Below are 27,013 nucleotides of genomic sequence, written 5' to 3' on the forward strand. Positions count from 1 at the left end.
GTTGGGTTGTACGATAAATCGCGCACGATACCAGGGCGTTAGTATCGGTACAACGCAAAGCCAAATCATTGTAGGTATTTCAGCCATGACTACAGACCAAACAGCATTTTTTCGAGATTTATTTTGTTATGAAAATGTAATTGCACAATTTTATTCATTTAGTTCTCTGTTTGTAATTTGCACAAACGCTTATTTTCCAGTAATCCGTTTATTCCGATTTCCCAAATACGATTCTGGTGTTAAGGTTAGTTTCACTGTAGGTGCCGGTATATCAAATGTTTAAAACGAAGTTAGCCTGTCCAGGCAATAAGTTATATTTTTGCACATAAAAAACGTAAGAATGTTCCGGTTTAAATGGAATTATATTTAAGCTAAATTCTCTATGACGTGTTTTGTATTATGTATGCAACTTTATTTCTTTTAAATCTATTAACATCCGCTAAGTGCAGTACGCAGAATATACATTGATCGAAATAAAAGTTTCAACTGAATTCATATTTGCTGGTGTCCGTGCAATATTCAAGGATTTGTTGAAAGCAGTCTTTGTAAATTGTCGTATTTGTCTAATTCTAAACAGGGTAATCAGGTGGCACTGCATAAAGACAAATTGTATTGAATTCTCGACAAGCTTTCGCACAACCGTGATTCATCAGGTCAAAGTGTTTAAAGCAGTGTTTCTAAACCTTTTTTTCGCGGCGCCCTCAAATACTTAGCGTTGGTGAAGATTCGAGAAATATCGCTTAAAACTAAGCTTAATAAACCTCAGCGCGTGATGGACTACTGCAGTCGGTGACCCAATCATGTTAAGCGGCGACACAGAGTTGAGAAATATTTACTTAAAATCTGGACAAGCAGATCATTTAAGCAGTTTTGTTATAAATCACTCTTTTTAAATCAAAATAACTTAATTGGAGTTCAGCCATTAGGGTTGTTTTCATTAAAATAATTTTGGTTTATTTTTCTGCTTGTGAAACAGTTTGTTCACAATTACGTTTTTGTTGTTTGCAAATAATATCGTTCAGGATCAAGAGTATACTGGTTTTAATAATTGAAAAATGTTTTTTTACTTTAAATAAAGGAATATCACGCCAAATGTTGACAGGTGATATTTCTTTCGTTGTGTAAATGGTATATATTATGTGCGTACATATAGACAGGTGAAGAACAAAACAAAGTTGGCAAGAAAAGATAAATAAACAAGGAAAAAGAGTAAGTTTGGACGAGAAATCAAACCACACATTTAACAGACAACTTTAATTGTTCGAACATTCCAATACAACAATGGTCATTGTTAACATTAAGGTCCATTGTTGGACGTGAATTTGAATAAGAATCAAGGTAAATGTACTAGTTGAGCAGGAATTGATGAAGAACACTTAAAACACAACCCAGAGTAACGAAAGTTAGAATGATCCCAAACTTTAATTAGTGAAAATTTAGCAGCATATGATACTTTCAATCTATAACGTAAGTAACATTTTACAACTTACTAATTTTGTTCAAAAAAAAAACGATGTTAAGATTGTTGTAATTTTGTGGCCAGTAAGTTTTTGTTGGAGGCAAGATTTTGCCAGAAACCAAAATTAGCAGGGTTGGTATGTATCTGTGTTGTACAGTTTGTGTATTTGTTGTGTATTGAGAGACTAGAAGGAAAATAAACACGAAGAAAACTTAAATAATCTCATTTCACTAGAATAAGTACAATAGTACGTGTCTGACGTCACAGTAGCGTGTGTGACGCGCGCAGCGAATCAATTTTGACGTCACAAAGAAAACAAATGGAACATTTGAGACAGAGTTAAATAGTAGCATCGGTTTTCGCCCCAAATATGCGATTCTAAATGCCAAAAAAAGTGAATACTTAAAAGGGATTCGCAAAATGTTAATAAACTTCAGAAAGGCGCGACATCTTTGACTTGCATTTGCACTTGTTTGGTTTTACAGAAACCTGGCTTTTTTGGAGGTAGCGTACACAATAACACATCAAAGATTGCGGGCTAAAACGCGGCAATTAAGGCGTCACAGAATTCTAACCAACATTAAATGCATAAACAGTTAGGAAGATTTGAAGGAACACTAGATTTCATTAAAGTAATAAAAATCAAGACATTTTACTGCTGTACATTCTTAACACCCAAAAACCTAAAACTTTTCTAACGCAAACAGTATATGAAGACGAATTGCGACAAAAACATACAAAAGAGTGAAAAAAATGTGGTGCGAGTGTTTTAACATAAGTAACAATTCCACAGACCCAAAAAAAACGCTTTCAAAATAGTGACAAAGTAGATTGAAGCTAGGTCTGGTTGAAAAAACGTGACATCCCAAACCTAGGGTTATAGGATTAAATCCCAACCCTGACAACCTTAAAGTTGACGGTTATCTCTTGTGTATTCTCATGGGACAACACGAGTAATAGAAATCGCACGAGTATCGACATTTTTTTAAGTTCTTAAACTTTTTTGAGGCCGACTTTGTGTGTTTTTAAGTGCCGGCTTCAGATTTTGTAACTAACGTCGTTAAACAAGAAACTCAACACACCTGCTGGTTTTGAATCACACATTCGCAAATATGAATGGTGTCCAAATAAATAAATTAGAGAGAAGGCGACAAACTGTGTTTCCAATTATCCCACTTTTAAATTATATACCAAGCTTTATTTAGGGTCTATGGATTAAAAAAATAGCCGTCCAAAGCCAATGGGGTCGACGGACTCAAGTGGAAAAACCCTTGGGTAAACTTATAGTATGTAGGGTAATCAGGCGTACTGTGTAAAGACAAATTTTATTGAAATCTTGACAAGCTTTCGCACAACCGAGCTTAATCAGGTCAAAGTAGAAATTATTGTATGGAGTTATGACATTTTCAATTTTTCTACTATTTAAAAAAATCAATGTTTTCCCAAGAATTCGTAATAGCATGCTGGGCGCGGAGTTACGCGATACTCGGTCGAGCTAAACAACTCAAACTGGCGATGTTTTGGGGTAGTTGCTTTTAAGCTGTGCTGGGAAGCCGACTGTCGTCGCCAGTGTTCATGTGACATGCACCTTTGACAAAGTGCCAGTTACCACTGAAATGTGGCAGGCGTTAGTTGCCACTGGCAGTTTGACAAGTGTCTGTTGTTGCTGGCAGTTTAGCAGGTTTTGCTGCCACTAGAAAGTGTGTCAGTTGCCACTGGCGTAGTGGCATGTGTCAGTTGTCACTGGCGTAGTGGCATGTGTCAGTTGTCACTGGCGTAGTAACATGTGTCAGTTGCCACTGGCAGGTGTCAGTTGCCACTCACGATTGTTCTCTGAAGTATCCAAGCCTTGCAAATGTCATTTCGATCCTGAGTCGGATTATTTCCCAGTAAATCTGCTCGACTGTCCAACACAAAATAAACAGTTGATAAATACTGATTTTAGTAAAATATAACAAAATTTCGGCTCATACTTTGCAACTATAAACATGGGTTTGAGCCAGACTTGGACAACTAGATTTATTTTAGCTTTATAAAATTAGATTAGAATTAAAATTAGAGCATTTCAGTTTTTTCCAAATTAGATTAAAATTAGAATTAGATCATTTTAAGTTTTCTCGAATTAAGTTAGAATTGGAATTACCGAATTCTTAAAAAAATCGAATTTAAACTAGAATTTGAACTAGAATTACATTTGATTATTTACAGTCAATTTCATTTAAATCGAGAAGTATTCTACTAAGAATGTGAATGGTCAATATATGTGCTAATTTTGATTTTTTTAGCATAAAATTTGCTTTTCAGACTGTGAAAATTACTATCCAACCAAAGAGTTTGAAATCAAATTCTTGTTTTGACTAAGAGACTAAAAATGGCGTTGGACAAAGTAGCATTTTTGGTGAAATCCGAATTAGATTAGAACTAGAATTAGAGCACACAAGTAATTCACAAATTAGATTAGAAGTAGAATTAGCCGCATTTTGCTCTAATTCATAGAATTAGAAAACTAGAATTATCTAGTTGTCCAAGTCTGGTTTGAGCAATATACTTGTATGCAGCCAGGGGCGGTAACAAACGTTTTTTACGTATTTTTGTGCAGTTTTTCAAAGTTCTAGAAAAACTCAAGCAGTTCAGCTTATAAATATGCTGTTGCTACCAGGCATAGTATATTTAAAACAGGTTCCTCTGGCAATATACAGTTCAGCTTATATTCACATCGACTCACCCGTGTGTTTTACGATTCCCTGCTTAACGTATCGAATATAGGTGAGGAAATCACAGACCGATGTCAACTGAAAAAAAAAAGTGAAATGATGTTTGTACAAATCAATCGTATGACGGATAACAATGTGTATTCAAGTCTAGAATGTTTTAATTTTGGCCGATACCTTGTAATGTTAGTTTATGTCCGATAATAGGATTGGTATCGGGACGAATTGATAGCAAAGCATTGTAGAAATCTCAGCTCATGGTTAACAATTAATTTCAGCGATTTGGTCAAAAAATAAGATATTTACATTGAAATAATATAAATGCAATAAACCATCTTACTCAGACCCAAAATGGGAATAAAATCGGACTTTCCAGCCTGTAATAACAAACGCTCGAAAATATTAATATCTGCGACGACATCATCTTTCCTTGTGACGCCACCCATCAATTGTGACGCCACCCATTAATTTGTGACGTCACCCATCAAATATGACGTCACCCATCAATTATGATGTCACCCTCTAATTATTACGTCACCGATCAATTGTGACCTCACTTACCCTGTTTCTGCAGGATTGCGAAATCGGGTGGAAGCTGCTGGAGTCACCGAAGCGTATCCGGTGGCGGCACTGGGTCACGTGACCGGATAATGCGCATTTCCTGAACGAGAAAGAAATACTTTGGAATTTGCTGGGATTTCCGCGCTTTCAGGCTGGAAACTGCTGTTTGGGAGTTTGTTGTCGCTATATAAAGAGCTTTTCTGTGTTACACTTAAAGTTTGGGACTCGGGACTCGAATTTTGTACCTTAAAAAAGACTTTTATTAGCGCTTTATTAAGCGTTTATTTAGTTGTGTTTAAAATTGATGACCCAGACATTTTGTACTTTTAACATTCAAACACAAGGAAAATTGAGTAAACAGTTCAAACCCAGTTAAAATTAGTTCACATTGTGTATACGTTCCTATAAGACAATGTATTGTATTGACGTCATAATGCTTATGGCATACGTAGAAAATTAAACTGGCACAAATGTTAGGTGACATTTCTTGTTTTAAAACAAGACAATTGGTTAAATGTTTACTCCTTCTTATCAAACTTTCATGAACAAAATCCACATTTACTGCTGGTTCATGATCCGATTACACAAAAGCTGTTTATTGGTAAAAACAAAAAACTGAGTGGTATGACGATAGTACAAAATAAGCATATTAAACTAAAATACTTTGATGCATTCTAATGCAGTTATCAACAAATGATAAATATAAAAACTTATTACAAAACAGCAAAATAGAAAGTATTATGTTCAACCACATCAATACAGTTGGTGTTAAAATAAATAAACTTTTGAAAACTATGTTATTCTTGTTTTAGTTTCCAGGCTGTGGTTTAAACACTTTCTAATTAACAGCGTAATTGACGGAAGGATTACAAACAAGCTGACGCATTTGAATTATGCAGCAAGGTGCCGACGTATTGTGACGTAGACAATCACCAGTGGAACAACTTTCACACTTTAGAAGTCGTTTGTAGTTGGTAAGCTGACAATAGTGATATAAAACCCGTGACAACCTTACAATGCCAAGGTCGTTCATGGGCTTTGTTGAAAGAAGTCATTCAATGTGAAAAAATTCTGTATTTTTTTCGGCAGTTAATAATGATCCATCATTACAAAGATTAAAATTGCTAATTGAAACGCTTGTTTATTAACATGTAATTTTTCTTGATACTTAAAATTGTTGCGAAAGTCAGTGTATTTTCCTTCAAAGCCAATGTAATTACTCAAAATTTGAACGTAAATTTCCTAATTTTTATGTCAAGATTTAGTCTATTTATATTAATTTAATTAACTACAACTTTATCAAACGGTGGAAAAGTTACAAAATGGTCTGTTAAGTTTTGATGGGATCTATATTATGAGTTGGTAACTGTTTTTCACAGGGTCGTGTGAGAAAGAGAAAATGTCTTGGAGGGTCAAACTAAAGTGTGATATCAAATACACCCAATATAAAGTGCTGCGTTTCAAATGAAAGTCATTTTTAACAACCTGATAAGACTAGGAATAAGCGAGAGAGGGTTATGTTTTGCAAACAAATGTTTTTCCGCGAGTGGGATGAATTGCTTTGCTGTGGGAATAAACCAATATTTTCAACCTTTTTTCGCGGCGACCCAAAACGTTAAGTATACAAGTGAATCTTTGGCGAGTCAATTCTCTTGTTTTTTTTTTAAGTTTTTATAAGCAATACAATGGAATTAGTTGATTGAGCAATGTTTTCAAAATGTTACCGCAATTTTCTCAAACTTTAATTTACTTTACGAATGTTGGGGCTTCATTCATTTCAAAACGACTTAAACTCAATGAAAAGGTCGCGACCCATTGGTTTAGAAACAGTGCGTGGCATGTTGTTGACGAAGCGGACATACATAACACTGTATACCAACGTTTCGGCAATCTATGCAAGCCGCCTTCGTCAGGGTGAATGACACTGAATGCTCGTACTACGAAACATTGGTATAGAATTAAAATTAAAAAAATTACCAGAGGAGCTGTTTTTGATGTACATTACCATGCCTGGTAGCAACAGTTTATATATACATTACATTGTGTTGCGTTTATATGAGAACAAACGTTAATCTGAGAGGAAGAACATTTTGTGAATGCCAACATCCCTCCGCTTTGTGAGAAGGTTCGTTGTAATTACGATCGATCATGAATAACAACCGCTGCCTCGCGTTTAACCAAACAACAACATTAACAAATACTGAACACCCATGTTCCAGTATCATTAAGAACACAAAGCAACAACATTTGATGAAATCAACGTATTTTCTTGATTTTAGCTTCCCCATGTTTCGATGGCGGCCAACTATAAAGTTTTGAACACCATACTCGCGTTTTTGTGAGTTTATATCTATCAAATGTTACAGTTTTTTGGAATTTCTTGGACATTTCTTGTTTCAGTTAAAAAAAAGAGGCAAAATGACAGACAAAACTTTATTAAATACCATCAAAATTAAGACAAAGCGGATTTAACTTTTTTAGAAAATGTCGGAAAAATATATTAACATAACAGCAAAGATAGAAAAATAACACTTAAAAAAACTCAACCCCTATTATTTAGGCTGATTTAAAAGGAATGTTTTGAAACCAGGTTTTGAAACAGTGTGGACAACAGCTTGTTGAACTACTGATTGCACGTTGTGTTGTTTCAGCTTGCAATGTTCTTGTGCCAATTGGAGTTTAATGATGTGACGTCACGGAAATACCCGGGCTACATTTCACGACAATCACGAGGTAATGAGGCAGTTGGAAAAGTTCATGATGTTCAACTAAATACCAGAGTTGTTTAGTCTTTGCGACTGCTTTCTGTTATTTTACAACACAAAGGGCGTTTTCATCATTCAAGCTAAACACATTGATTTACGACTTGCAACAACATTTAGAAATCACAATCTCAGTAGATGCTAGAGACAAGCAACGAACTGAGCGTGGGATACGACGCGCAACTAGTTTAACAAAACAAAACAAAAAAACTGGTTCGCCTCCAGAGTTAATGGGTTAGAAACTGTAGACCGTTGATGTGCTTTGGAAAACTTTGATCATTTTCAACAGGACAAAACAAAAATTTGCAGTTTCGCTAAGACAAAACTACTTTAAACATGTCAATGCCATTAAGCTTTTTTAAATCGCGGCAGATAAAACATTTAGGCCTTAAACTTTAACAGTACAATGGATTTTAAGTAAATTAAGGTGTTTCATAACCTCTGTTAACCACAGAAACAATACATAACAATATTATAGCTGAAGTAGGTCTTTATTTGAGTATAAATTGTTACCAACCACCTTGTACTATTGCATTGCATTTGTAAGTTAAAAATGCTTTCATTAAATCATTTCATCATAAAACTTACAAACCTTCATGCAAATAAATAATCACAAAAAGTGATAAAGCTATTATAATGAAGTTTGGGGAACACCTTCAATTTAAAACAAAAATATCAAAAAGTATAAATATGCTCCACATTTTCTTCGTTCATTGCATAACAAATGTCAGTCATCGCTTTTATGACGTAACGGCGCATATCAGTCAGGCGCTTGTGACGTAGCAAAGCGCACCGGAAACGTGTGACGTCACGCGAGCATGATTTGTAACAAAATGCAAATGTTGGTTTTGTTTGAAACTTAAAAATGTGGTTTGGGAGAATTCGGGTTTTTACAAAATGATGAACATCACAATAAAAGTGTAGGAAAATCTTGTGTTGGTTAAAATGTCATTAATTTACTCGATTCTTTAGAAATTTTTATTCCTTTTTTACTAACTGTTTGTTCTGCAAAGGCCAAATGAGGTAAAAATATAACTTTAAAATAAGTGTACAATTTTTTGATGTAGGAAAATCCATATCAACTGCTAGGGGTGGCGGAGTTGTACATATAGACATAGAAATGTAGGTTTAATACAAAGGCATAAAACTTTGTTTAAATTTTACCTAAACAGACGACAAATTAGCTGAAGAGTCAGAAGCCCAATATATTATATTAGTTGCCTTATTATTAAGTTTTGAAGTTACAAAACCACAATAATTTGAATAATATTTGCTATATTGTTCTTGCAATTGAGTAAAATTCATACAATACGGGTTCTAAACCTGCTTTCACAGCATAGTGGGCACATTTTGGCGTCTCTAATCTTACTTTTAACAATCGGAATCACTCACACATTCTCCTAACATCAGTGATTTTTATAATCTGAAGAATACAATTCTATCTTACACTTGCAGTCAGCATTTGTTTTTTCAAACCTTTGGTTCTTAGAGGCATTTATGTTGCAGGACTACCTTCTAATTGTTAATAAATCAATAAAATAGAAGATTGTTAACAAAAGTGTTGCAATGAAGTCACTTTTTCAAATGACTCGACTATTGGGTAAAAAATTTATACAAATGATCAGATTTAAGGTCATTTACAAAAATGACTTAACTTATATTAAGGTGCTTCCAATGAACATATTTCACTAAAAGTAAGTCATTTAAGTGGCATATTAAAATAAATATTAACTTGCCATTTTTTTAAGTTTTAATAAGCGTTTGCTAAATCGCTCAGAATGGTTATTTTTGATGCAATACTGCGACTTGAATTTGACTTTCTTTGGCAACTGAATTATAATAGAACTTGGCCTGGTGAAACTATGACTTCGTTTGTTAGTTGTTCATGCATTTCTATTGCATGACTGCCTCCTAATTGTCATTAAATAAAAAAAAAAAAAAATTCATCAAACCAAAAAAAATTAAAAAAACAATTCCCAACTTACCCGAGTACTACAGGGTTGGAGATGAGCTCAACAGAAAGTGAATTAACGTGGATGCATTTCGAAACTTCTACGGAGAGCTCTTTGTTCTGGAACGCCAGACAAAGCGTGATATCCTCCGAAAACACTCTGCTTAGAAATGGAGACTCTACAATTGTTTGGCAATCGCGCAGTGGAGCTGCGTCTTTAGCGTCAGCTACAAAGCGACAATCGCACAAACTGCTTCCTGCGTTCGAGGTTTGTTGGAAGTTGTGGAGGGAACGATGCCACTTGGAGACCTCGTCGTAGAAACCACTATCAACCTGTGTCGTTACAATATAATAACAACGATAGCAATTCTAACTAATGTTGATATAAGTTTGCATTGAAATAGTGTCATTCAGATGATGGCCATTTACTTGACTTATTCGGTTTGGGTATTCATATTTGTGACAACAAAAAACAACAATTTCAAACAAGCATGTTTTGTTGAATGTAGTATGAAAATTATAAGAGGTTTAGAAATTCAAATAAACCACAATTTTTAGACCTGTAGTTACAATTATAATGTTGAAACTATAAACATATTCAAAAACAAAGAAAAAAGTAAACCAAGGAAACATAAATATTAAATTTTTTTATAAATAACTATGTTTGGGTGTGGATTTTATAACTTCAACTTTAAGAATTACAATTCCTAATAAAATAATAATAAATAATTCCTAAACCAGATTAACAAAGTTGTTTCAGTTAAACACTGAGCTAGTTACAAGTCTTTATTTAGCTCTGTTGTGAAAGCTAATTTAATGGTTGTTTGTTTCCCTTTGTGTCATTTGTAATTAGCAATGAAAAAGATGTTAATATTTAAACATTTATAGCAAATTTGATTTTTAAAAAGGGACGGAGCGTATAGTGGCTGCAAAGTGCAACAATTTTTCGGGAATTATGATTAAGTTTTATTGTTTATATTGGTATCTAAGCCTGTCCCAACACTTCTAGTTGTTGTATCTTTTTTTTTCAATATCGTAAAAGCAAAACCACAAAGGGGGAAAAAAAAAAAAACTATTCAAAAAGAGCAGAATACTATAGTTGCGCAAAATGCAACATCAGTTCTTTTTCTATTTAAATAAGTTTTCAAGGAGAACTGATGATGCCGTTTTGCCTACTTTTTTTGTTTTGTTTTTGTTTTAGAACGATTTTTTACCTCTTTTTCCATCTTATCGCCTCCAAATGATGTTGAGTGTCCGTTGCATATTGTGAACTCATGCACACTCCGACTGCAGGAAGATGGCGACGGTTCCTTGACTTTTTCAGCCTCGGCTAAACTACTGGTGCGCTTGTGTCGGAACGGTGAAACTAAAAATAAACAAAATTAGAAAACTACAAAAATATTCCCAAATAATAACAGCAATATATCTTGCTAATTAGATGCTTGCAGCCATCGCATGTTGAAATAAACATTCAAATTAATATTGACTGATTTTTCAACACTGCTTTTTTAACACTATCAATCAGTGTTGTAATGACAAGTGCAGTTAAAACATTGTTTACAAGTGACTTGACTTGACTTAGTTGTTTGATTAAAATTACAAGACTTAAAAGTTTTTCGACCAAAATGACTTGACTTAAGTCTTTTGGACAAATGGCTTAACTTTGACTTAAGTAATTGTGTAAAATACCTTGACTTGAAGTTAAGTGTTTTTATTAAAAAGTTAAAAAAAATTTGGTTATTAATCTTAATTAATGCACTTCATACATTTTGTTTGCTATATATTGCAGTTTTGTTATTTTTAGTCAAGATATTGCTCCTAATCGGACAACTTTATTAATTATATTGGTTTAAACGTTTTGTTTTATGTCAATAATTTGATTTGTAGTAACTTGCTCTAATGACTTGGACCTTTGCTTTTAAAAAGAGCGCAAATTGACGGAAATAAAGAGTTTTAGTGTGTATTGTTGTACCTCATATTCTATTATACATCCATTGAAAATATGCTCAAGATTTGATCCGCTGTTTAAATTACACGTTAGAAGTCCTTAATCCAATAAATAAATTGCTTGAAAGTTCTCAATTTCGTTTAATCTCAAATTGGGCAGATCAATTTCACAAAGCAATTACCAGAGATAATAAAATCATATTACAGAGCAGTATTATCCTATATGAGTTCATTATAAATGTTTAATAAATAAATGAGCATTGAGAAACTACAGAAATAAACCACCCTTTTTTAATATTTTAGAAATCTTAGGTATAATGGGTAAAATAAAGTGTGATAAGAGTTTAAACAGCAATACTTAACCTTGCATATAATTAACAATACATTTATACTGAATACATATCCATCTTGTATTCACAAATTGACACTACAAAGAACTTTATTTATAAAAATCGACTAGTTTTAAGTAGATGCATCAGTGAGGTATCCCTCAACAAAAATTGGCAAGTCCTCGATTTTATAGCCATCTACTTTTTCTTATCACCAATTACCTGGTATTTTCAAATCGGTGTGTTTAATTAGTTCTTCTATGGCCATGGTCAAACTTTAACCACAATTAAATCATAGGCTTTTTATGACGTTTGATATGCATGTTTAGTTCTGTGGTTACGCAATCATGTATTGTTACGAATTACAAAATAATTAACCTTTGGCATTTTTACACAACAATGTTTTTTGGAATTTAGGATACTCTGTCATACCCTTACAGGATAACAAATAAAGTCCAGTAGGTTTGCCTAAAGTGGCTAGTTGGATGGGTGTCAATCAGGAATAGCCCAGAGCAAATTGCACTTGCATTGGCGAGCACAAAATGTCGACAAAAATTTCTCGCTCACGTAATTTGCTTTCTTCCTTCTTCTTGATTTGCGGATGTGATTTTGGGTTTGGGTTGCTCGGCGTCGAAGTTAAAACAAGCGATTTCAATGCAACCACCTCAGTTTGTAAAGCATCGATCTAAACATTCAACAAATAGTTTGGATTTGTTGATTGAAGTAAGAAACGGAAAAAAAATCGTAAAATAAATGTAGGTGCTTGTAAAAATATTGCTTTTTAATTAGGTACACATCTTCATGGAAAGCATATTTACAACCACTAACAGAAATTTTCGTTGTTAGAGTATATATATTAAATATATACGGAATACATTTGTACAGAATAAACACCAATAAGTTTAAAGTTTCTACTCTTTTTAAAACAATTATTCTTTGCCAAAGGAATGTTAAGTAAAGAAATGATGGAATGCCAAAGAGCATTTTTCCAAAAAAAATCATATTGTGGGGCTTAATAAACATTTAAGTACAAATTTTGAGGTAACTTTCAAAAACTTACATTTCCTTCTGCTTCAGCGAGTTTCTTTTCTGCTTTTTGTCGTCTAACATTTGCATCGTAAACCATTTTATTTGCTTCTTCAAACAAACTTGCCGTCAAATCTTCGAGCTCAGCGTTAACCTTCATACTGTCGTCTTGTAATTTTCGACATTCCGTATTCTTTTCAGAAAGTTCCTTCAACAAAGAAAACAATAAAAAGCAAAGTAGCTACAGATTTTCTCAAGGAATTTCTATTACATCTAAATTTCTTGCTTACGGCTAGCTTACGTTATAAGACACTTAGCTTTTGACAATATTGAACTACTAGTTATTATTATAAAATACACTTAGTCTTTTTAAAGCAATTAGATTGTATGGGACCTTTGCCTATTATTATTAAATGACAATGAATTATTATCGAGCTTGCTGTTTAGGTGTAATGCCAGGTGCAGGAATCGCAATATGCGCTTGTCTAAAAATACACTACATGGTTACTCATTAGGCAGTACATAGTGATAATACAAATATTTTAAAGCAAAAACAATAATCAACTGTACAAATCACGTTTGTATTCAAGTAGAACTAAATACAACAATATGTTACAAAAGGGACTGAATTAGTGAATAGTTTATCAATCACAATATGGGCAAAATAGGAAGTTGGGGCAAAAACCTGGTATTCATATCATGTTTCTATTTGTTTTTATTGTAGTTAAGTTATATATACATAACAATTTATTGCAAAATGGCTTCAAATGACCATCCTTTAAACTTGCCATTTGTAATTTTATTTGCAATTAATTACAGGTTTTCCACTAAACGATGTGTTTTGATTAACACTCCAATAAAATAGAAGTTGAAAATTAAACAAATATACTAGGATTCAATATTCTGGATTCTTCATTACAGAATCAAAACCTGTTATTTTAGAATATTTTAATCAATATTTTACTTTTGATTAACAACAATCACTGATTTATTCAACAAACCTTTTTGATATTTTCCAGTTCCAATTGTAGTTGTGTGACGTAATAAAGGTCGATATGGTTTGAATTAACTCCATTTTCGATGTGACATTTACTTGTTTCCAACGAGAGAATACTGGTATCGGAACTAACTCCACTTTCCATTATTTCCTACTTTTTCTTTAAAAACCTTTTTTTGAAAGATTTAGAGCATTTATCCAGATAAAGTTTTTCCTCATAAATGTTGAGTAACTTTAATTAAAAGAATCATTCTGTTTCCTGAAATTGAACAAAATTAAGTCGGTTAGTTTGAAGAGCCACAGCTTTTTTAAGGGCTATTGTCCACCGTGCAAAGTATGGAAACTGCACCTGCCAGTTTATTTTTACAAACCAACCTGATCCTTAAAAATTCAATGTGCGCATGGCAATCCTATAGTTACATTATCGGTTGAACTTTTGACCTTTCTGATCTCAATTTTTTTGAGTTTATGTGCAAATAATCTTGTCGAGTTCTGCCATACTTTCAAGACTTGACTATATCTAAAATAATGCAAAACTGGGAAAATTTAAAATTAATCATATCACTATACAAAGCCTAGAACCTAAACCAATACATAATCACCAATGGGTGTGTGTGTACACTAAGCAAGTCTGGAAAATAGTCAAATTTCCTATAAAAAGCTTGTAGCAATACCAGTCTGGGCGCTCATCTAGAATCCTACCACAACGCACATATGTTTGGGTTAGGGTGGGTCAAGTATTATCATGAAATAATGGATATATTAATACTTGACCCACCCACACCCAAACGCTAACTCGCACCCTAAATTGTGATAGAATTCTAGACCAGCGCCGTTTTTTAACTTTACCTACGACAGCTCATCCACGATCGAATTACATATAGGCCAAGCTCAACATCATTTACTTTTACAGAATTAATAGATTTTATTAAATTTCAGCAAAACTATCATACGAAAAACATTTGGTAAAATCTTGAAACAAAACCGGAAAGCGCAATTTTAAATTTGATAAGCTTGAGTTCTGTTACTTATCTGAAATAATACGAACTTGACATCAATTCATTAAAACACTTTAAAATAAATTAACTTTAAAATATTTTCTGACACCTTCGTTCAACGCTCGAAGCTCGTTTGTTGTCGATTGTGACGGAAACAAACCGCCTCTGTTACTCTCAGTGACGTCACAAATCAGCTGTCAACACGCATGACTGCCTACAGGAAGGATACGACTTGAACCGTGATTTTCTGGTATTTTAATTTAAATAGCGCCACATTTACCACTTAACACACTATTTAGCACCAAAACTGACTAAATTATTGACTGCATGGATAAGCAGTGTTTGAGTGGGATTCGAACCCAGGACTTTGGGATCTTGCTAAGTCTTTGAATCTATTTTTAGCATTTAATTTGGATTCCATTTGTTTTGAATACAAACTTTGGTTTTAATGCATTAGTATAAAATACTAAAAATAGAATATCGATAATGTAAGTGCGGAAATTTATTTCGAAAAGTACTGAAGCTACACGGCCGACAATAATAAACACAACAAAAAAATAGTTATAACTATAATTTTCAAGGTAGAAAAAGACAATTGCGAACATTTAAAAATAAAGTAGAAGTGAACGAAATATGTATTATATGAAAAAGTCACAACAAATGTGATAACATCAAAAACCAATTATTTTATACAAATTTTTACGAATTGTTTTTTTTCTCAAGGTTTCTCGGGATACAGTTTCGAGACTTGACACTTGAACAAAAACAACTTTAGCCTGTATGACAAAACTACCTCGATTGCAACATTAAGTTTGGTTTAAACTGATTTTTTTAGAGCACGAAAAAATACTTTGTCAGTTTTTTTGTTTATCTTCTGAAATTATGGTGGGATGCAGTTTCAAAGCTTCAGCAACCTTCAGGGCTGCGGAGTCGGTTTGTTTGGCTTGAGTCGGTCTCTGGGCTCGAGTAAGACCACGTAAAACTACCAGAGTCCCGAGTCCGACATGCGCAGAACCAAATTTTTTTTTGGTGGAATATTTTCCAACCGTGTATTGTGAGTGAATGAATTATACGACACCCCTATAAGTGGATTGCTGAATATCCACGTTATTTAAGTTAAATAGTTTGAATACAGGCTGTAGAGTCGTAGTCGGTCTCGGGACTCGGGCTGTTTTTAACTGACTCCGCTATCCAGCCTGAGTTGTTCAGTTGACGGAGGACATCACATCTTCCCTCTTCCCAAGGATGTCCCTTACAACCTCCCTCCTGAACCTGCTCCAGTCCGATTGTTCCTCCAGCTGACCCCGGATGTACCCCTCAGTCGGGTACCTCCCCACCAGGTGGTTTCCCTTCCTAAGGGTTCGAGGAGGAGCGTTTTTAAGGAAGAGTTTCTTTGAGAGGAGGACACACTCTGCTCCGTCGCTTAGCAACGAGAGCTGCAGCTGAGTCCTCTTCATAAGCTCCTCTAGACCCTTGAGGTACAAAGGGTGATTGTTACGTAGATAAAGTGTTATTTTGCCCTCCAGTTACCGAATATTACTTATCCATTCAAGGTTTATTTTGCTCATTAAATCCAATGTTCGTCATATTTGTCTAATTCTAAATCTGGAAATCGTTTGGTAATGTTTAACGATTCTTTAAACAGTGCCTCCTGATTTCCCGATTCACTAACGCAGTTACTAAGTAGGCCTATCACTATTTCCAATTTTGTAAATTAGAAAACAGCATTTCGTTTATATAATTTTGAGGTTTCTCTAATTTCTGCAACGGCAAAATTATTTTTTTAACTTAAATGAAAATAGTTTCAGTCCAAAGCTAAACCTTAAAAAACGCTGACTAAAGATTCGAACAAAGGTGCTTGTTAAGTGGTGAAATTAGCCCAACGGTCCGAAACGACGTTTCGAGTAAAAAAAATGTTAAAATGTTATTTTTCCACCAGGGTATTCCGATCTCCTTGAATGTAGCATATTTGAGCACGACATATAACGATAATCTCAGGTTTCCTATAAAGTTACTAGGCTTAGGCGTCTCGTTATGACGCAACTTTCTGACGTAATCTCTATAATTTTCCATGCCTTAAACCTGGTTTGTTTGCAAACAATGGAACAACTTTTAAATGACGCAACTCACAAACACGCATCCACTTTTAAGCACAGCGATTTGCGCGAACTTCGGCTTCGACGCTTTAGGGGGCTCGGAGGAGGGGGAATTCCCGGGGGTGAGGCGCCAGGGGTCGTGGGGGGTCACGGACCGGAGGGGGAGCAAGTGTCCCCTCTTTGTGACGGTGTAGGGGGTGTCTTCCATCACAGAGGGACGCACTGAGTGCATCCTGCAAAGTAGTTTGTAAAATAACTAGTTACGCGGCAACAGTTGAGTTTTGCTACAGAAGGTTCTCACAATATTGATTTTCTAACCGATTAACAAACTGTAAAAAGCAAAAAGGTTGTGAAAAATTAAAGCCTGTCGAGCGCGTTTTTGTTTATCCGCCAGAATGTCGTAGTTTGATATTTTGTATAAAATGTTAAATCTCCACTTTCAATGAACAGTCACCTCGAATCCGGCTTCACCATCAACGACCTTGTCACGTGACCGTCCCCGAACTGATGACGTCGTAGATCGGATGAGCGCTTCGTACGAGTGACGTCATCACCCATCATGGCGAGAGTTTGCTGCGAAAGATAATTCGCTGTAGCGAAAACGTTTTTTCAATTTTTTAGTTAAAAAATCGGAATAAGACAAAATTTCGGACTTCCCCGATTGGGTTGACCAACTTCTGAATGTAAATATTGACGATGCCTTATTCGAGTGTTTAATTTTCACGTTTGTATTAACGTCTATATAAAAATAAACAAGTAAAGTGTAAAGTTAAAAACTCGAATGACCAAAAGTCAGTTCCTGTATTTCATTCAGATTTTTAAATTTTATTCGGAGTATAATGTAAGCATCTTGATTCCAACCATCATTATTTGTCGTTTCCTTTCCCTGAATTCTTTCATCATTTCACCAGAGTTCAACCGATGCTCATTCTCACTTGGGTTCAACTGAAGAAAACACCACAGATGAACTTGTTGTTAAATTATATTTCAATTAATTCGAGTTAAGTAATTTAACAACAACAAATAAGAGCACTTGATACGAACAATATTTGGCAAAAGCCAATCGGTCAACACGTAAAATAATCATTTTACTTTTTACAAATTAGATTGGAACTAGAATTACCAAAACTAGAATTTAAATAGTTCGAAATTAATTTAGTATAAATCTCAATGAATTCTTATAAGAATGTGAATGGTAAATATGTGTGCTAATTTTTATATGTTTTAGAAATATCCCAAACTTTTTAGAATGTAAAAATTACATACAAGTCGTTCCAATTAAAGAGTATGTTAAATTCTTAGGTTTCGACTGAGAGACCAAAAATACCGCTGGGCGAAGTAAAATTTTGGTAAAACCCAAATTAGATTATAATTAGAAATAGCCACATTTTGCTCTAATTAGTTGAATTAGAAAACACGAATTATTTAGTTGTCCAAGTCTGTCTTACCCTTCTTTTTCTGTTGATATTTGGTTTAACTTTGTTATTTACGAGTGTTTTTGATAGATCCACGTTGCCCAACAGTGATCTCCGCAAAGGAAGCGATTGTATCTTGTTGTGTGGAGCCAGGGACACTGAAAAAAAAAACTCTTAAAGTTACTGGAGGTAAAAGTTAAGAGAAACACTTTTCACGACTGTCCTAGGCTTGTGTTTAATAATTGTTTCATCACTAACGGTAGACCCTAAAGCAGTGATTCTCAATTTTTATTTCCCCACCACGTCTTAGAAAGTTTATTAAACTTGCGACGCAGCAAGCAAACCCCTGGCGACACCCTTGGAAAATTGCAACGACGCACAGTATAAGAAGCTCTGCTACACGAAACACAGTACAGGCTTATTTCAATGTTCATAAAATAGTCTGACCGACTCCTTAACCGACGCATTATTTGCGATTAGCGCGCTACTGACTTCTTTAATAAAATAATTCTTTTTATTTGCATAAAAATCCATGCTAAGTCCCTGATTGAGAGTTATTATACTAAAATTTTAAAAAGCTAGACGTTTTGCCTTTCAAATTGTTAGTAGAAATTTATTTATTATTATTTTTTTTAATATAATAATAAATATTTGTTTTCAATTATTTTTAAATAAAAAATTAGTTGAAATAAAAAAAAATACTCGTTTTTTAATTTTAACCCATAAACCCGTCGTGTTGCGCCCCCATGCGGAACTTACTGCTCCTTTGTTGAGTGGCCCTTGTTCTTGAGTTTTTATCGAGTAGGGGGAGCAGGGTCTTTGTGACGACACTTTGGGTTCGACCTTTGCTCGGGGTCGACACTAGAGGGCGATCGTCACCGTCCAAAGTGCACACCACGCGACACTAGGGGGAAGCAAAGAGCAATACGTCAGCGTAAAAGCGAACGATAACATCGAATCGATGCCGATGTAGTATCGGTGATAAACGATACTTTCCAGCATTTCAAACGATCATAGCAAGTTTTTCTGTATAATTAAAGATATTTTGTTGGAAGTTTTAACTCAAAGTGCATCCTGCTTTCACCAAATTGAAAAACAATGAAAAAATCTGGTTGCTATTGCTGTCGAGCTATTTAACAAAGAAAAATAATTCAATTGTGTCTAACGTTCTACATTTTACATTTTTTTATTTGGTTCGAAAGTTCGTGAATCACAAACCAAACGGAGGAAATAATTTTGAGCATTATAAAAAAATTAGCAAAAATAACTTAAATCGCAAATTCCACGTACCGTTAGGTTTTATCATAAAACTACACGAGAAGAAACATTTATAGCTCAAAAACGTAAGTAAGGCTCACTTTGAAAGTTACACTAAGTTATTTTAAAGTTATATTAAGTTACGAGACGTAAAACACAGAAAAAATATGCCGGTTTTATTAAACGTATTTTACATTTTTATTGAAATTGTTTAATAAACTTTTTTTGTTTCAAATTCCACTTACTTCTCCTGATTTGACGAAGACGAGGAAGTTTGAAAGCAGGTTGTGCTTGACTATAACACTTCCACTGCGGTAATACTGGTATTGAAAGTTGGCGAAGGAAGCGTCGTTCAAAAGATCAACTGGCCAGTCTCTGAACACAAGCAGCATTTAAGGATGGTTATCGAGCAAATCATTTCCACCAAATCAAAGTGGGCTTTAAACATCTTCAAACATATGCCTTTAACATAAAACGTGAAGTCATACTTAATTTCATCAATTAGGGTATTTTTGTATTATACCTATTATAAACTTGTTCGTCCGACAAATATTTTTTAATTTAATGTGTCAACGTTCAATGACCTATTAGAATAAAAAACTGTCAAAAATTTATAAGAGACCCTAATAATTGATCTGTAGACACGCAGCAACAGGTTCAGAGGGTTGTCATATAACTCATTACGTGGTTGGAAATGTTCCATCTTTACAATTTACAGTTTGTGAACTTGTCAGTTTCGAAATTTAGTAGTGCGCATGCGCACGTCGGACACGGAGCTCGGGTAGTCTTAAACACAAACACAATGTTAACAGTAGGTTACTGGTTTGTGAATATGATGCTGTTGGCTGCCAACTTGAAACAACATTTTGGTTGGCGACAGTCATAAGCTGGCACAACATAAAGTGTGGATTTAAGGCGATGTAACGGATGTGTATTTCAACACCTTACTGTTGTTGCTTGGTTTGTTTTGGGATGTTTGCAATATAAACAAGTTTTATTTTATTAATGGAGCACATGGATCAGTGGTTTTAAGATTATTTTAGTTTGCGACGCAATGAAAAATCAAAATTATCTTGCCTTTAAAATGTGGCAAAATCATAAAGGCAAAAAATAAAATGAGGCAAAATCATGTTTTCCTGCTTTTAGCAAATTATCAAGACACTACTTTATTATTCTAAAAAAATTTATTGCTTTTTTTTTATTTCAAATCCAATTATTGTCCCACCTTTTTCTTATGCAACACCTGTCAATATAATTTCCCACGCCTGTTATGAAATACAAGCATCAATTAAATCATGTTCTTACTCGAGAAAGTCGAGGTTTTTGCAGAACTCAATAACTTCTTCCCTCTGTTTGTAGATTGGCTTCCTCACAATTGCGTCAAAGTCCTCTCTGTATATCACCAGCAGTTCAACATCGTCCTTACAAACCACAGATGCGGTGCGGGCAGTGTTGTTGAGAAGCGCAACCTGGAATATATATTTAATATGGAAGCGGCTATTTGTACGGATTGCTCTTTTGCAGTTGCACCAATTCGTGATTATTTCCTTTTTTGGGCGTTCGGCTGGTGGGGCTATTAGATTTAATTTTCCGAGTTTTGGTTTCAATGACGGAGATCGATTTAAATTACTTAGTTAGCCGGGTAAATAGCCTCAGGAAGTGCCTATTCGCTATTTGCCCGGATCGCTTTTTTACGCTTGCATCCGTTGGTGATTATATGTCGATTTGAACTATTTGGTGTTCGGGTGAATAGTCTTCCTGTTTTTAATATTCGAATTTGTTGTTTATGGATTTAGTGAAAATTTAATTTTAGTCCTGGTTTGTGGTGACTCTATGCACGTAGTCTAAAACGTCATAAATATTTCATTTGATAACATTTTTTTTAAATTTTATTTTATAACATTTTTTTGATACTTAGTCATTAACAAAATATACAGCGGGCCGGATGAATTCACTCTGTGGGTCGGATCTGGCCCGCGGGTCGTAGTTTAATGAGCTCTGTTGTAACCCATTAAAAACGTGATTTAGGTGCAAAGGTTAAGCCTCACCTCCCCGAACACATCTCCGTCCTTTATTTCGTTGATCGTTTGAACCAAGTCGTTTCCGTCCTCTGTCGTCACTCGCTCGTTGATCAAACAAGTTCCCGACAAAATGATGTAGAACGCTGACGGAGGGTGGCCTGACGTCATAACAGCATTACGTCATCACAATATTACGTCATCACAATGTTACGTTATCACGGCAGCATTGCATTGTAGGGGTGGGTGGCACATAATTACATTATACGGATATAAGTGCGGGTGTGACGTAAAAAAATGACGTCATGAAAACATGTTACGTGACGTCATAAAGTACGTTATTAAAGTGAATTTGTGAGATCTTTGGAGCGTTTCGTCACACTATGAGGTGTTTTGTGCAAAGATGGATTGTGCACCTGGTTATATATTGGCTTCAATTATTTCTGAGAGATTTTCAGAAATACAAAATTGGACATAAAGCAGTGTTTTTCTGTTTTAGGCAAAATAAATTGAATCACCGTCCGTAACCGTTAAGTTGGAAAACATTAGTTTGAACAAAGCTTATTAGTAAACGAACATATGAGTCCTTCCTTTACAGATAAATTATGACAATAGCTTCAAAAAATACAAAAAAATAAAACCGAGATAGCTTTAGCATTATTAAAGATTCTGTCTGCATTGGGAAATATATCCATTACCAACAATTTATGAAAAAAAACTTTGATTTCAATTTTAACTTAAGCATTCTATGTTGTCCACCTTGTTTAATGATGACTCGGCGGGATTCGTAGCTCTGGTAAATCATGACTTGGCACATCTTGAGCCTGATGTTGAGCGGATATTTGGAGAAGGCGTTCTTGTTCTGGACCAAAGCGTTTATCTGCGGGAAGTCAAGAAGTTAAGTTAAGCACTCGAGTTGTTGTAGGACGTTGAATTAATTCAAACACATTGTTACAAGCCTTGTTAAATATGAAATTGAAGGACATGAATATAAAAAGTAAAAGCAGCTAACAGGATTTCGACATATCTGGATAAATCATTTTACCTAAAAGTTAAAATATATGTTTTTTCAATAACGTTTAATTGAGCAACAATCTCAAAATATAAATGTTATTTTTAACTTGCTCTGAATCACACTGAGCTATTTCTTACAAAGAAAGAACAAAACTAGGCTTTCTTACAATTTACGAAGTAATACTTTTTTATTAATACATATTTAGTAAAAAACATTAACTGGACTTGCTTTAACTGATTTTCAAATTAAAAAAACTAATAAATCTCATTCGAACAAAAGAACAATTGCAGTGAAATGTGAGCCAAACGTACAAATACACCAACATGTTTCTTGATTAATACCGCCTACTTGTGCAGGTAGAACAGAGAATTTTATTTTAACATATTATGTGAAATAATTGTGGTTTCGTAAAATTTACTATTCATCGCTAAAGCCAACCATTAAAAACCTGCATTTATATGTAAATATTAATGTTCCGACTTACATCTTTGATAAAAAATAAAATAAAACACAACAAAATATTTAAAGTCGGAAATAAAAAAGTCGGAAAATAAAATCTTATGAAACGGAGTTTAGTTGTAACAGAACTTGCCGCTACAAGTGATATTCACCCAATAGTTTAATTCCCCTGTGGAACCTACATTCACCCATCCTCACCATCTTAACATGCTTCTTGCTTCTGGCTGATGGAGAAATGGCGAGCAGCTTCTTCAATTTGCTGCTTCCTTTGTTCGCCTTGGAAGCAGCATCGTGAAATATTATTTTAACGATTTTTAGTTGATTTTAATTGAGACACTGACCGATGATGATACAAGTCCGTATCGAAACTTCTTATAAAAATTATGTTACTCAACCTTTTTGGGTTCATTATCAAGCTATTACAGATCCATGCATAATTTACTTAAGTTAACTAAATTGTTTTTAAAACAATATAGGTCATTATAGTTGTCAACCTTCCATTGGTCGTGGGTTCGAATCCCACCACAGGCTAGTTATTTAGCTGTCAATGGCTTGGTTTTTGGATAACAAAATATATATAACAAAATACCAATTAGTAACTAATTGAACCTTTAATTAAAAAACAAACCATTCTACTTTATATTTCACTCACCACGTACGACGCGCTATAGTAGTTGGGGTTAAAGGTCAACTTTTTGTTGAGGTCAGCCTGAAGGTCAAGTTGCATCTCCACCAAGGTCAGTTGTCGGGCGGTCTCGCTTTGCTTCACATACCTGACGTAATATCACAGGAAAGTAAGTCAATTAAACCTGGGAAGGAATTAAGTCCCGTTTTGTTAAATGAAACCACGAATAAAACAACTTAGTTTTATTAAATGCAATCTATCTTTTCACAAGTAAATATTTTTATGCACAACTGTTTTTTAAAGTATATGGCTGCAAACTAATACAGCCTACTATTAGTAAGAAATGTCGTGTTATTCTTTTACGTTTTGGTTTCATTTTATTGTTTAATTTGCCCTAAAACTTAAATTTTTAAGGTAATGTTCGTGTTCTATTCCGAAATTCTTTTTTAAAACTAGAAATAACAAAACGTTTTAAACGTAAAGTTAAAAAGTAACTTACTTCTTAAGAGCCAGACAAACTTCGACGATGATTCTGATGCTTCGAAGAATTCGGCGAAGTTTTTCCAAAGGCTGCAAAGCAATAGAAACAGGTTTAAGAGGCCAGTAAGCATAAAGTGCTGTGGAAATGATATCACTTCTCTAGAATGATAAAGGTATCCGATTTTTTTTATTTTCCTGAGAAACAAGAATAATTTTAAATAATTGAACAAATAATACAAAGTCAGTTTATGCACCAACTTAATAGCACTTTCTTAGTTATTATACAAACTTTGCAATATGCTGAACATAGTAAACTAAACTTAATGTTAAATCTGTCTACGCACAAAGACAAAAAGTTCTAAAATTAGGAAATTTGTTTAGTTTTAAGGAAATGCTATATATTTTCTTTAAATATCGGCAAAATTTCGGCCCCAAATTACCTATCAGATGTACCAGAAAGACTGGGATAGCCACCTATATAGTTGTTTGGATTGTTATTTGGCCTGTTTATTGTAGTTTGAGAACCAGATAAGTGTGGATTTGACGTAAATCATAATTTAACATTTAGACTCGTTTTCCTAACTCTGTGGTCCTTTTGTTATGTTATTTACAAAAGTCACATTTGGAACTTCATTTATATCTTGGATAAAGTGTGTTTAAGTCGTAAAACGGCGTAAATGTTAAGTTACAGGTGACGTATTAGTAGGCTACATATGAATACCGAACTTCAAAATTCACACCACTGTAACCGGATCTGCAAAATTACAATACAATTTATTGTTAAAGCCATTTGCAGTAGTACAAAAATGTTCGGTAAACGAATATCCAGTTTTCGAAGTACTGTACTAAACGGCTTTAGTAATAAATCGTATTGCAATTTCGCAGATCCGGTTACAGTATTGCGAATTTTGAAGTTCGGTGAACGGCCGAGCCGGACAAATAGCCTATTTAGTATTTCCTTCGTTAGAGCGTTTCAATTGAGCAGAGCGATTTAATAAGTTTTCTTAAACCCTTGAATTGGATCAGTTTTCGCTTGAGATTAAATTCCCAGCGGTTTAAGTTAAGAGCTGAGCTGGCAAATCCAGACCACGGTGGTCAACCACACGCCACCAACTCCCACCTGAAATAACATTGACTGGCTTAAGGCTTAGAGCAAAGCCAGCATTTGAACGGCACCTGTGTTTGGATTGTAACTTCTTGACATCGCTCTGTACTTTGTAAATTTGTCAACTCCCAAATTCACAACATTAGAATAACACCAATGGAAATCAAACAGACGAGATTTGGAAATATGTATATATATATTTGGCAATGGGAAAATACGACTATGTTTTTGTTGCAGCTAAAAATAATAAAATATGATCAATTTTGTCAAAAAAATAACTATAGAAATCCAATAAAGAATCCAAGACTAATATTGTGGAGCAGACTTTAAACTTAAACTTCTTTTTAATGCCTTGCGTATTAATAAAATATTTTTGTTTTGTTATGTGTAAGGACAAATTTGTAGTAGCTAAAAATCGGTAAAATCGACGAGGTTCTAGAAAAATCACTGACAGCAACCCCCTTTGTCCAAAAAATGCCTGCTAAAACTGTAGCATTCCCAAATTAACATCTTAGCCACAGAAGCCCATATTTTATTACAAATCTAGCTCATGTTCTCAAAGCAAGACGAAGCATTGGCACAAAGTATGCAGTTTACTTCCACCCACTTTTTAACGGGCAACTTCACACTGACCAACTTGAATGATTTCATTAAACACTAAGGCGCCATTGTAAATTCGGTTATGGGAATTTGTGTGGCTCCCCTTCCTTTAGAAGCATATTTTGCCTTAAACCAGCATATTCCTCCCACCCACCTTTTCAACAGGCAACTTCACACTTTGTGTTTTCGACTTCTTAGCTTTCTCCGCTTTCCGCATTTTCCTCAAAAACCTCACATGGGCGCTCGCGGTCCTCAGGGCCCCGTGGAACCGGGCCCGACCCGGCGCCAAGTGGCCCCGAACGCCCTGATTTGCTCCCCCTGGCGCCGCTAGGCTCGACAAAGCAGGGGTGGATTTATTGCGCTTCAAACTCGGGTTCACGTCGTGAGTTCCAGCCTCGGCAGAAACAACTTGAAGAATGCGGCTCTCACTTCCACAACGCAGCTCATCACGCCGTGATAACTGCTCACGAGATGAGTGCTCACGTGATAAAAGTCCAGTTCGTGATAACTGCTCACGCCGGGATAATTCTTCACCAGAAAGCTGCTCATGAGATAACTGCTCATGTGACAAGTTCTCGTGTGAAAACTGCTCACGGCGTGATTGCTGATCTTGTGAAAATAACTCACGGGCCAGCTGGGCCGAATAGGTGTGTCGTGATTCCGTCATTAGAACTGATTTGAAACGGTGTGTTTCTGAACACAACTGACAATCACATGAGCTTTTATATCGATTCGTGCCTTTTCTTATCGATTCTGTAACTAGCACGTGATCAACTGGAGATTCAGAATCTAATTCGCCAAAATCTAGCGCCGGAATTTCCGGAAATTCCAAATCTTCTGTGTTTCTCGTCACGAATTCATCATATATGAAGCTTTCAGTGAACTCCGGCAGAGCTAAGCCGAACCCAGACAACAAACCAGCTGAACAGACCGTGCTTTTCTTTATGTAGTGGTCCCAGCTTTTTTCCCTTGGCCGATACATTATTGACACTTTCGCTGTGAAGAAAATCAAACTTATCGCTGTTTTTTGGTGTTTATGTGAAATAAGCCATGAAATGATCGAGACAGAACATCACAACGCTGTATTTATTTATTTGTGATAATCATGGATTGATTTTCGAACAAAAAAAAACTTTTCAAACTATTTTCAAAAAAGCAATAATTTGGAGCATTTCAACGATTTTGAAAACGTTGAAACCGAA

General features: G+C 34.8%; 2 protein-coding genes across 2 annotated transcripts; both read right to left on the reverse strand.

Annotated features, from left to right (window-relative positions):
- Window positions 1–2,383: 2,383 nt before the first annotated feature.
- LOC146134749 (guanine nucleotide exchange factor for Rab-3A-like) lies at window positions 2,384–13,998 on the reverse strand. Its single transcript, XM_083395435.1, has 8 exons — window positions 13,748–13,998; window positions 12,781–12,954; window positions 12,288–12,405; window positions 10,659–10,810; window positions 9,479–9,777; window positions 4,732–4,831; window positions 4,185–4,251; window positions 2,384–3,362 (listed from the first exon to the last, which is right to left on the reverse strand). The coding sequence occupies exons 1-8, from the start codon at window positions 13,886–13,888 to the stop codon at window positions 3,280–3,282; spliced, it is 1,134 nt and encodes a 377-aa protein (XP_083251561.1). The 5' UTR covers window positions 13,889–13,998; the 3' UTR covers window positions 2,384–3,279.
- A 1,776-nt stretch (window positions 13,999–15,774) lies between these two features.
- On the reverse strand, window positions 15,775–26,795 carry LOC146134750 (uncharacterized). Its single transcript, XM_083395615.1, has 14 exons — window positions 25,966–26,795; window positions 24,126–24,196; window positions 23,654–23,774; window positions 23,200–23,277; window positions 22,287–22,407; window positions 21,558–21,688; window positions 20,815–20,978; window positions 19,755–19,884; window positions 19,012–19,156; window positions 18,286–18,410; window positions 17,699–17,782; window positions 17,292–17,410; window positions 16,872–17,070; window positions 15,775–16,213 (listed from the first exon to the last, which is right to left on the reverse strand). The coding sequence occupies exons 1-14, from the start codon at window positions 26,791–26,793 to the stop codon at window positions 15,947–15,949; spliced, it is 2,583 nt and encodes an 860-aa protein (XP_083251741.1). The 5' UTR covers window positions 26,794–26,795; the 3' UTR covers window positions 15,775–15,946.
- Window positions 26,796–27,013: the final 218 nt, after the last annotated feature.

The sequence above is a fragment of the Ascidiella aspersa genome, chromosome 8 (genome assembly GCF_963924565.1).
Source record: "Ascidiella aspersa chromosome 8, kaAscAspe10.2, whole genome shotgun sequence".
Classification (NCBI taxonomy): Eukaryota; Metazoa; Chordata; class Ascidiacea; order Phlebobranchia; family Ascidiidae; genus Ascidiella; species Ascidiella aspersa.

What these genes read in the sequence shown, in the direction of transcription:
- LOC146134749 (XM_083395435.1), bottom strand. Translation starts at nt 13,888, where the DNA reads ATGGAAAGTGGAGTTAGTTCCGATACCAGTATTCTCTCGTTGGAAACA. An exon ending in AACTGGAAAATATCAAAAAG is followed by an intron (nt 12,955 to 13,747) that starts GTTTGTTGAATA and finishes TCTTTGTTGAAG; the next exon opens with GAACTTTCTGAAAAGAATAC. An exon ending in GGGAATCGTAAAACACACGG is followed by an intron (nt 3,363 to 4,184) that starts GTGAGTCGATGT and finishes TGTGTTGGACAG; the next exon opens with TCGAGCAGATTTACTGGGAA.
- LOC146134750 (XM_083395615.1), bottom strand. Translation starts at nt 26,793, where the DNA reads ATGTATCGGCCAAGGGAAAAAAGCTGGGACCACTACATAAAGAAAAGC. An exon ending in TGAAGTTGCCTGTTGAAAAG is followed by an intron (nt 24,197 to 25,965) that starts GTGGGTGGGAGG and finishes ATTGCTTTGCAG; the next exon opens with CCTTTGGAAAAACTTCGCCG. An exon ending in CCGAGTCATCATTAAACAAG is followed by an intron (nt 21,689 to 22,286) that starts GTGGACAACATA and finishes TTATGACGTCAG; the next exon opens with GCCACCCTCCGTCAGCGTTC.